At 33.3% G+C, this 11,976-nt stretch overlaps 1 protein-coding gene across 4 annotated transcripts in view; it reads left to right on the top strand.

Annotated features, from left to right (window-relative positions):
• The first annotated feature begins 1,294 nt into the window (after window positions 1-1,294).
• The window catches only part of LOC144970963 (phospholipid scramblase 1-like), a 24,348-nt gene continuing 13,666 nt past the window's right edge, over window positions 1,295-11,976 (top strand). For 3 of the 4 annotated variants that reach the window (XR_013645054.1, XM_078911186.1, XM_078911187.1), the window contains exons 1-2: window positions 1,295-1,376; window positions 11,047-11,221. Coding sequence is in view for 3 of the 4 variants with exons in the window: in XM_078911186.1 (XP_078767312.1) it covers window positions 11,068-11,221 (154 nt within the window). In the remaining variant the exon portion in view is untranslated. Of the gene's footprint in view, window positions 1,377-8,643; window positions 8,729-11,046; window positions 11,222-11,976 lie in introns of those variants that run through there. The other variant, XM_078911185.1, reaches the window with a different exon arrangement.

Below are 11,976 nucleotides of genomic sequence, written 5' to 3'. Positions count from 1 at the left end.
ATAGTACGCGCTTGGTTAAGAAGCTCACAACATAGCCATCCGGAGTATAACGGACCAACACACAAAACTATGCGTAACCTTGAGCGTTTATAGTCTGGTTACTACGGTTAAGTGAGAATTACTCTTAATCGTGGATGGCAAAAACAAAAAAAAAAAAAACAACCAAAAAAAACAATAACAAAGACCCAATTGACGTCAACTTCATTCTATCTATAAATACATTACAATACGACATGCTCCGCCATTTGATGGATCAATCGATTGTGAAACGTGGGCGATTCGTGGCTGGCGAGGACTGACCTGTTATGGTTCATTGGAACAGGAGGTCTTCTTGTTTTCCGCCCCTTTGTTTACACCGTCACATAGCAACCGTGACGCTCGCAAGGATTCCAAGAATTTAGTAGTCAGTCCAACGTTGGTGAGGAAAGTTGGATTCCGAGTATTACTCGAAGCAAAACACCATTCGGCACAGTCGCAGACACACCACTCTCTTCTTTTTTTTATTTTGGTACTTATCGATCCACACCTACCAGGTTGGCTTATTAGACAGTCATTTTTCTCCTAACGCTTATTTTTTTGCACATTCAGTAAACCTCCTTGAAAAAAACATAAACTTGCTTTACTGATTATACCGATGAAAGCGAATGGTGCACAATATGTTTTTAGTTTTTCGGTCTATAGATAGAACGAAGGTGTCTATGTTATTGTTTTTGCCATCCACGTTTACGAGTACTTCTCACTAAACTGTATGAACCAGATCATAAAAGTTCATGGTTGCACATAGTTTTGTGTGTTGGTCCGTTATACTTCCGAATGGCAATGTTGTGAACTTCATAGCCAATCGCGTACTATCCGTAAATGGTATGTTTTATGAAATTTGGATACGAAAGGGCAAATAGATTTATCGCTTTCTAAAGCCATGATACTAGAGGAGTAGGTTAAAGTAAGGCTTCGTTTTTATAACAACTCCTTAATGTTGAGACGGGACTTTTAACGGTGGTAATTTCTCAAATTATTTATCTGATGATCATCACTACCGATAGAGCCATTTCCTATAAGAAAACAGTAAATGAAGTTGTGTTTATGCTCATTTTTTGTGAAAACGATAACATTTGAGATCAGGCTGAAATGCAATCAAACTCGCAATTAGAGGTTTGAGTTGATATAGATTTTATCTTATTTGAATAATCAGACATTCGGCATTTTATTCTGCAAGGGTTCTCAAATTTTAGCATATTTGCAAAATAATTTCTGGCAACGCCTGTCCTGCTGACTGGTATAGGTATATAATGGTGACGTTGAGAGGTAGTGGATAAAGTCAGCATCGTCCACGTTCAGTTGGAATCACCTCTTATTATCTCCATTTCTTTGGAACGGTTAGTAAATTATTATACATCATTTATTTTCTCTGGGAAAATTACGATAATGCACTGCATATTATGTTAACTTTGTGAGTTTTATATTATAATATAAGGGATTAAACTAATTAGATATCAGTGTTAAGATAAGGATGGCGATAATGATACTACTACTACTACTACTACTACTACTACTACTACTACTACTACTACTACTACTACTACTACTACTACTACTACTACTACTACTACTACTACTACCACCACCACCTACTACTACTACTACTACTACTACTACTACTACTACTACTATCTACTACTACTACTACTACTACTACTAATATATTAATAATGATAATTAATAATAATAATAATAATAATAATAATAATAATAATAATAATAATAATAATAATGATAATAATAATGATAATAATAATAATAATAATAATAATAATAATAATAATAATAATAATAATAATAACAATAATAAATAATAATAATAATAATAATAATAATAATAATAATAATAATAATAATAATAATAATAATAATAATAATAATAATAATAATAATAATAATAATAATAATAATAATAATGATAATAATATTAGATCTTTATTGTCCATAAATATGGCAATTTGTCATTTAGTTACACTTGTTATTACGTTATATGATAACTATTACATTGAACATATATTTCACTCCTACTTATTATCTCTCTCTCTCTCTCACACACACACACACATACACATACACACATGTCTCTCTCTCACGCACACACACACTCACCCACACACACACACAGACTCACACATACACACACACACACACTCTCTCTCTCTCTCTCTCTCTCTCTCTCTCTCTCTCTCTTTCTTTCTTTCTTTCTCTCTTTCTTTCACGCGTGCGATATACATAACATAAATAGATTAATTTCAATTTCAATTTACTGCGATTGTGTCAATTCGACACCAAATAATATTATCATCATAATCAATTGGTCAATTAATCTAACATTAAATAAATTAATCAGTCAATCATTCAACACAACAGAGTACTTGATTTTGCTGTACCATATGAAATATTCAACATTTTTATTGCTGATGGAACGAACGTTGATTTATACTTGTTAGTTCTACATTTTATCTGACAAAACCTTCTCCCAGATGGTAATCGATTAAATTCATGGTATAAAATATGTTTTTTATTGTTGGTAATTGCGAATGCTTTCCTTTCTATTGCTTTTCCATGAATTCTTTCAATTCCATCAAGAGGATGGTTTATAATTTTTGCTGCCTCTTTGATAGATTTTGACATTTTTGATTTTTCTTTAAGTCGGCATCCGCCAAACCATATGGTACAGTCAAACGCAATTACACTTTTAATCAATGCGTCATAAACTCTTAACATAGTTTTCTTCCCTACTTGAAATGTTTTCAATTTCCTTAGGATATATAATCTTTGGGCAACTTTCTTAGATATTATATTAATATGTTGAGAGAACTTGAAGGAACTATCAATAGTTATTCCTAAATATTTAAAATATTCAACTATCTCAACATCATCTTTACCTATCGTCACATTTTAAGTCGTTTTTATTTTTTACATCAAACACTTGTTCTTTCGTTTATTTCAACATTTAATTCAAGCTGATTTTGGTCACACCAAATAGTGAAGATATTAATTTGTTTGAAATAATATTTTTCGGTAACTTTATTATTTAATAAACCAAAAATAGCAGTATCATCTGCATATTTCACTATAAAACAATTTTCAAAGAATGTATGTGTATATGTATGTACTCGTATATATGTGCATCTTCGGGCCACGTTCCAAGTGCCCCATATGTCAAAGTGCATTGCATTTGACTGTACGATTAATATCATAATTCAGAGGCGGCGATGTTTTTCTTGTCTCACTTTCTTACTTTTGTTCCTTCTTTGAGTGTACTAGGGTCATAAATCTTTTGCATTATTATTCTTTTTTATATTTACCCAATATGCGATTGTAGCATTGTGAAACATTTGTGGTGATGGGTCTTATATATTTTTATTATTATTATTATTATTATTATTATTATTATTATTATTATTATTATTATTATTATTATTATTATTATTATTATTATTACTATTATTATTACTATTATTATTATTATCATTATTATTATTATTATTATTATTATTATTATTATTATTATTATTATTATTATTACTATTATTATTTATTATTATAATCGTTATTATTATTATTATTATTATTATTATTATTATTATTATTATTATTATTATTATTATTATTATTATTATTATTATCATCTTTATCATTATTATTAGTGCTATTATTATTCTTATTATTACTATTATTACTATTATTACTAATACTATTATTATCATTATTATTATTATTATTATTACTATTATTATTATTATTATTATTATTATTATTACTATTATTATTATTATTATTATTATTATTATTATTATTATTATTATTATTATTATTATTATTATTATTATTATTATTATTATTATTGTTGTTATCATTATCATTATTGTTATTATTATTATTATTATTATTATTATTATTATTATTATTATTATTATTATTATTGTTATTATTATTATTATTATTATTATTATTATTATTATTATTATTATTATTATTATTACTAATATTATGATCGATATCAAATAATTTTTTTTTAAAGGTCAATATACCTATACCTGTTTATTGTCGTATTTAAAAGACGGAGATAATTCTAAATTGTTAAAGCAACGACAAACATTGGGTGTCTCCCATTCCTGAGGTTAAAAAAAAAAAAGAAAAAAAAATTTCAAAGAATGGTCTGCAGTCGTTGGTGTATAAGATATACAGGATTGGGGAACTTACGCAGCCTTGGGGACATCCGTTCTTTTGTTGGAGATATTTTCACCCAATTTTATACACTGTGGTCTATGGGTCAGAAACTCTTTATACCATTTAATAAGGTAGTTTGGAATATACATGTTGCACAACTTTTGCAGCAAAATATGTGTGTTCATCGCATTAAAAGTTGACGAAAAGTCGACATACAGGATTCTGGCGTAATTCAAGGGCGTTTGGTCAAGGTGGTTTGCGATCGAATTTGTGGCGGTCAAAAGTGCGTCTTCTACACTGAGATGTTGCTGGTATGCAAATTGACGCGGATCTAGCAATATCAGGACATAACATTTTTGTAGGAGCTCACATTTAAAAACATTTTTCTAGACATTTCAAGACAAGCGATATAAGCGCCACTGGACGGAAATCGTTCAATACGGATGGGCAACGCTTTTTTGGAACTGGAACGACATTCGATGTTTTCCAACGTACTGGCACTGATTGTTCATCGATTGACCTTTGAAATAGTTTGTAGCCAGCTGTTGGTGACAGTTTTTCAAAATAGTTCAAAAAATGTTGTCTGGTCTTGGCGCTTTATGTTCTTTACATCGCCGGAAGAGTGAACTTACAGTTTCTTCTTCAACATCTGGAGTTGTCTTATTGTTGTTTGACACACCGTTGTGCACAGATGGGAGCCTGTCAAAACGACAGTAAAATTCATTTAATTTGATGACATCAGTTATCGTTTTTCCTTGTGGGAATGTTCGTTTCTTTTGGTCTACTCCTCCCATTTGCTTTATTATCTCCCATGCTTTCCTTGCGCAGCCCGATCTCAGTTGTCGCTCCATTTTGTTTTTGTATTCAACCTTTTCTTCTTTAATTGTTTTATTGTTTTTCTGATCTCCTTTCCCTTTTCAAATTCTAGTTTAATATCACCACTCATAAAGGCAAATTTCTTTTCATTGAGAATATATTTCAGTCGTTTTGTAACCCATGGCTCATTGTTAGGAAATATCCTAATTTCTTTTTTTTTTCACGCACAAATCCACACAGCTTCAGTCCATTCATCAATACTGTCTCCTTCTGCCATTAATTTCTCCCACGGAGTACAGTAAAAAAAAGGCCGTTCAGTCGCTGGATTGCCTCTGGAGTCCATATATGGCGATACACGACAGTTGGTTTCTCACTTTTTAATTTAGAGATATACGTCGGTACTAAGTGAATTGTATTATGATCAGATGTGGCTGTCGGTTGTTTTCGTAGCGCTTTGTATGCGTTCTTATGTCTTATTGCAATAGCACAGGTCAAGTGTGTTGTTTCCTCGTGTTTTGCAGGTAACAGACTGTTCTAGTCCAGCTATGGGCAGCTAACAGTGATTATAATCGCCAACAATAATAAGTGGACTGTCCGGGTGGCGTAGTAGTAATGACGATACATGCTCATTAATTTAGTAATTGGTATGCTTTATCAATTTTTTGCGCTAGGTGGAATATAAACATTAACAATGATCACAATCCGAAACCCCTAGGCAAGTAGTGTGGACGTAGAGAAAGAAACTTGTTCAATTCAGGTGTGTCGATTTGATCTTTTATATTTACAATTTTACACCATCTATCATTCATGTATATTTCATAGACCTTCCCCTTTCGTTTTCCCTAATGATGTGTCTCTATCCTTTCTGAACAAAGTAAAATTTGCCAAATCAATTCTACTATTGGTGTCCATAGACGAAAGCGATGATTCCGTAAGTAAAATAATACATGCATTTTTTATAATCATAATCAAACTTGGAGAGAGCAGTGAGGGTGTCTATCTTATTACGAAGTGATCTAACATTGGAAAGTATTATTGAAGGGAGTGGTGGTTTAGATCATCGTTTATGAAGTCGGTTTTTCACGCCTCCTCTTTTGCCCGCTTTCCATTAATAATAATAATAATAACAATACATGACATTAATATCGCGCATTTTCATCACTGTGTAATGCTCAATGCGCGTTACAAATAAATACACAAAAGTTACATATATAACACGCATACCACGATGATATCAATAACGTGTATGTAATATCGTATCAATATCATGAAAATGCAATGATAAAAAGGTAGTGCTTTAACAATGATTTAAAACTATCAATAGATTTTGCTTCTCTTATCCTTCTGGGCAGGTCATTCCACACAAGGGGCCCAGTGTGGGTAAAGGAATGGCCGCCATTAAATTTATAATGATTATTATTTCTAAGCGTTATCTTCGTTTGATCAGAAGAGGATCGTCAATTCCTGTTTAGCATAGATGACAATGATCATTTGCAAGAAGTTCAATTTCGTCTTTACAGTCATTGGAACAATTACAATAAATGGTATCTAGCTGTTGATTAAATTTGAAAACGGTGTTCATCTATACCTAGATACCATCAACGTTTTAGAACACCGAATTAATCTTTTTTTCCTCTTGAAACGTGCGCTATTCTTTGTTGGTTCTGTAAAAGGGGAGAAGAGTTGAAATGCTTAAAAATATTTTGCAATAAAATTTTGGATTTTCAATGTTTCTAAACGTGACAAATATTTTTTAAAAATTTATTTTCGCAAAAGTTACTCGACGTCTATTTTTGAATGCAAAATTTTATGATTAAAAAAAATCAAACATCGGGGACAGAGTAAGATTGACGTAACACATTGGAACAAAAAAAGAGTCGTTCCATAGAGAGGTTAGCCGCAGTCTTTTGTCCTACTTCAGCATCAACATTACCTATCAAAATGCAACATCTTATATTGTTTTCGATTTTGATTTGTTTACATATCCCAAAGGGATTAAAAGCTACCTTATCGACAGATTACAAAAACGCCTCTCTGGAGTGGTTTTCACATTAAGTGACCCACTATCTAAGTCTAAGTAGTCTTTTGTCGGGAGGAACAAGATGACGGAATGAATTTGAATTGGAAATGATCAGATCAATGTAATTTTGTTTGTTTGATCTTTAAAAAACAAACTAAACAATACTATTTTGTGACCTATCGGTATTATGTCGAAGTGAACAAGAGGTCGAAAACTGACCATTGAAAATGATAAAAAATGCGAAATCCCGGCTTTTCGCACTTTCAGCGGCAAAATGGTCTTGTAGTATGACACTCACTTTCGAGTGGGAAGGTTCTGGGTTTGAACCTCGCTTGGAGCATAGCTGAGTTCTTAGAAAATGCTTTTTACTCACATTCTCTCACGATACTCATGTGAAAAACGAGTACCTGGCTGATAATAGTGTTGTCTCTGTCGGAAAATTTGGAATATCGTCTAACACGTGTTATGTCTCATTCTATATGTTTCGTGTTGCTGTTGGTCAGGGACCCTTTGTATAGCGCTTTGAGCACGTAAAGTGGATATTGCTCTATATAAAAGCTCAAGTTTTGGGGTTTTTCAAAAAAAAAACAAACAATCTTAACTCGTCTCAGATTTTGTCTATTAATTCAGCATCCAGGCCACTTCGACATAATACTGTTTTGAGACAATGGATGATTTTCTCCTTCATAAAACAAATGACCTTAAAACAAGATTCCCATATCTGGCTATAAATTAAATTTTCAAAAACTAATTGTTTAAAACACACCAAAAATAATAAACAAACAAACAGAACGACGACCAAAAAAAAAAAAGAAAAAAAACACAAATAAAACGAGAGCAATTGCATAGCGCAATATCAACTAAAAGTGCTCACTTAAGTACAGCGAGGGAATGTTATTAAAGAGCCTTCTCCAAAGACTCAACTACAAGCCGCTCAGAGTTGGACATGAACCAAGGACCTTCCGATCCGAAGGCGAGTGTCATACCTCAGGACCACATATCCGCACAATGGTTCCCCGACATGACAGTTGATTCCATGGAAAAAGCTCTTTAGTCACATTCTTTTACCATACTCAGGTGTAAAATGAGTACCTGCCGTTAACAGTGTTGTCTCTGTCGAAAAAAAAATTGTAACATCGCCTAACAAGCGCTATGTCTCGTTCTACATGTTACGTGTTGCTGTTGATCAGGTACCTTTTGTAAAGCGCTTTTGAACACGCTGAGTTGAAATTGCGCTCAGCAATAATAATAAAACAGTTTTATGTCGGCTGGCGACATTTTATGCCCCTTTTACGTACAAGACCCATAATCATATGGGTATTGATATGCTATTCTCCTGTACACATTCTACGCGGTTGTTTATGGATCTTTCTGCCTATGCTTACAAATCGGTTGAATGGCGATCGATAGGAAAAGAATCAAGTTTTTGAGTGTTCATTGATTTCCATTATTTATCAATTCAAGTTTTTATTTTGGAATCTTCATTAATGATAATTTGTTTTTAACCCATTTTGTAAATTTTAACGAAGTTAAAATATATATTTCTAAAATGTGAATTTGTTAACGCTATTTACGCATTTTGATGTGATAGCATTTTTATGTTTCTTATTTTCACATTGCCATGTGATTATGGCATGTTTTAACTCTTATTTACACATAACTATGTGATTATATCATGTTCGTATTCTTCATTACACATTACAATGTGATTTATATTATGTACTTTCACTTTTTGTGTGGCTATGTGGTCTTGTGGTATGACACTCGCTTTCGAATCGGAAGGCCCTGGGTTCGAGCCTCTCTCGGACCATAGTTGAGTCCTTGGAAAAAGCTCTTTTCTCACATTATTTCACCATACTCAGGTGTAAAATGAGTACCTGGCCGTTAACAGCGTTGTCTTTATCCTCTGATTTATTGCCTAAAAGGCGTCATGTACTATCCTACATGTTACGTGTTGCTGTTGGTCAGGGACCCATTGTAAAGCGCTTTGAGTACGTTAATGGATATTACGCTATTTACAAGCTTACGTTTTTTATGTTCACACTAGAATGTAATAATAGCATGTTTTTATTCTTCTTTACACATTACGGATTATTACGATCGGATTAATATTATGTACGTGTCCTTATTTACACATTATGATGTAATCATGTTCTTCTTATACGAAAACTATGTAGGTACCTATTTGAATCAGTCTTCTGAATAATGTGAGCATTTTACCGATATAAAAGCCTCCCTTTACAGCATTAACCTGCAGACATCATATCACGAAGTAGGTCTAAATAAATCCCCATAATTCTCTCCCCAGTGTCTCTTATGTAACTCTCATTCTTTCAAACTGACACGAATTTATTTGCAGTCACAACCCGAATTGCTATGGGCTCATTATTTTATCCGAAAACACCCTCAAATCTAGGCAAAATAAAAGGATGTTTTGTCATAGTACAGCATGTTTGTCAGGAGAGAATAGATAATCCCAATAAGTGTTTTTATTCGATATTTTTTCCAATGCAACTAGAGCTTCTTACTTTAGGCTTCAGATTATACATTGAATCGGTGCCTTTTCTATTGTCAAGATAATTCGCCTTGTTGTTAAGAAATGGCCTCTCTCTACGGATCCACTTTAGGATCCTTAACCAGTTAACTGCCGTACTCTGGAAAAGCTCGCATTAAAAAAATTGGCCAGCTCGATTAAAGTGACCTGTATCTTGGCAACAATTCTCAAACCTGAGACTTCATGGAGTCCAAGGTTTGAGAGTTTTTGCCGAGATGAGGGTCATTTAAATTGATCGATATTTGAAGGACGAGTTTTCTGTCCAAATTTGGAAATGCGAGTTTTTCCAGCGTAGGGCAGTTAACGGGTTAATATCCTTTGAAACACACTGTGTGGTCATTTTGTTGGGTATTCAACGCTGACGTTATATGAATGCGCGCGGAACTGCAGTAAACTGGGAATGGGTTGATCAAAGAGGTAAAGTTGATGTTACTAGTCAACGGGGGTTTCAGTTTTATGATCTTGAATCTATACGATCCTCTCTCTCTCTCTCTCTCTCTCTCTCTCTCTCTCTCTCTCTCTCTCTCTCTCTCTCTCTCTCAATGTAATCTCTTTCCTATTTCTCCATTTCTTCCTTTCACATTCTTCCCCAATATTATAGATCAATATTATCGATACAGGACGTATGAGTCGCACCGAAAAGGCAAGACTGATAAATGGTGAACGTGATGCATAAAGGAGAGATCACTATGAAAAGCTATAACTTTGTCAACTTCTAAACCACGCCAAGATAATAACAAAATATAAAAATAAATTGAAATAAAAAACTTAACAAATAAAAGCAAAGAAAATAAAAAGTAGTAAATTAAAATTATGGCCAAAACAAGTAATCACTTCTTTTGGCAAACGTTACGGATCCAATAGAAAGTTACAAATGCCAAGAAAGTGTTCAAAAACAATAAGAAGTCACTCAACATTTAATACACCAAACGATGTCACGGCTGGGTAGGTTAACCAAATGATGTATCATCTTAGATTCAAATGTGACCACTGATGTTTCCTTACTCATTTGTTTAATGATTCATTGATCATATTGCATTTTTCATATCAAAGGCATTTAAAGGATATATAATCCTAAATTAAGCCTTTAACCATGTTCGGTTGTTATGTCATGTTATGTTATGTGATACGTTTTACCATTCTTTGATCACGATCTGAACAAGTGTGTGTGTGTGTGTGTGTGTGTGTGTGTGTGTGTGTGAAACAGTACCAGGCAGAGCAAGAAAGAAAAGTATTAGAAAAAAAAATAACCATCCCAAAAAATCGGTTTTTACCGGTAATCAGGAGGTCTCAGGTTCGATCGTCAGTTGATTTATTTAAATGTTTTTTTTTTCTTGTATTTTTCCTTCTTGTTCTGTCTGGCACTGTTTCAAACATACTTGTTCAGTAATCTTTATCTTACACCGGTGTCTGCCCCCTAACTTCCCAATTTCTTGATCAGCAATCGAAATCCGACTCGACAATGGCGGAACAACAAGAAACAGTGATTGGACAGCCGAGTGCTTCTTTAACCGTGGATCTGGGACTACCATCAGTCAATGACGGTCCGCTTTCACTGACAGACTTGCTAAATGCTCGAATGCAGCCTGCTCAAACTCCTAGTCAGGAACCAGCGAGTAAGTTGTGGGATGAAAAAAAAAGAAACCTGAGCATTTATATGTGGGGCAATTAGATTTTGTGGAATGACACTCGCATTCGGACCGGAATGTCTGTAGTTCGAGTCTTGCTTTGAGCAGTACATAGTTGAGTCGTTGGAAAAGGCTCTTTACTCAGATCCTTTTATCGTACTCGGAGGTCATAAATAGGCCATTGACAGCGTTGTCTCTGTCGGAAAAAAATGTAATATCGCCCAACATTAACATGTTTCGTCCTACATGACAAAGTGTTCCTGTTGGCTAGAGACCAATTGTAAAAAGCTTTGAGCACCTTTAGTGGATATTGCCCTATATAAATACTCAGGGTTCTTTTTTTCATACGATGATTATACCATATTATTCCTTTGATATTATTGACGTGTTGGGGGAAGGGGAGGGGGGGGGGGGGTGGCATTTATGGTCTGTGTACTTAATAGGGATAGTGCTATTAGACATGGAATGAAAGAATAAACAAGAAGTCTTGTGTGTGATCAACTTATTCAATTAGGGTTGCCAGATCACTTTTAAAAAACAAATGCTATGTTTTTATAGGCATAATTTTTTTGTCTGCTAAGATGCAAATAAATCTTTATTTTCTTATCACTCTCCCATAAAAATTTAACATTGTCTTGTCATTTAAGCAGTAAACCGATGCTATTTAGTAAATTTTATGGTGTGATTGTGTATTTGTTTTTATTTTTATATTTTACCAATGTGACCTACCTTCTCAATAGATA

This window comes from Berghia stephanieae, chromosome 4 (genome assembly GCF_034508935.2).
Source record: "Berghia stephanieae isolate SIO BIC M18660-M18661 chromosome 4, UCSD_Bste_1.3, whole genome shotgun sequence".
NCBI lineage: Eukaryota > Metazoa > Mollusca > Gastropoda > Nudibranchia > Aeolidiidae > Berghia > Berghia stephanieae.
Note: the sequence above shows the minus strand (reverse complement) of the source record. Positions and strands in the feature narration are given on the sequence as shown.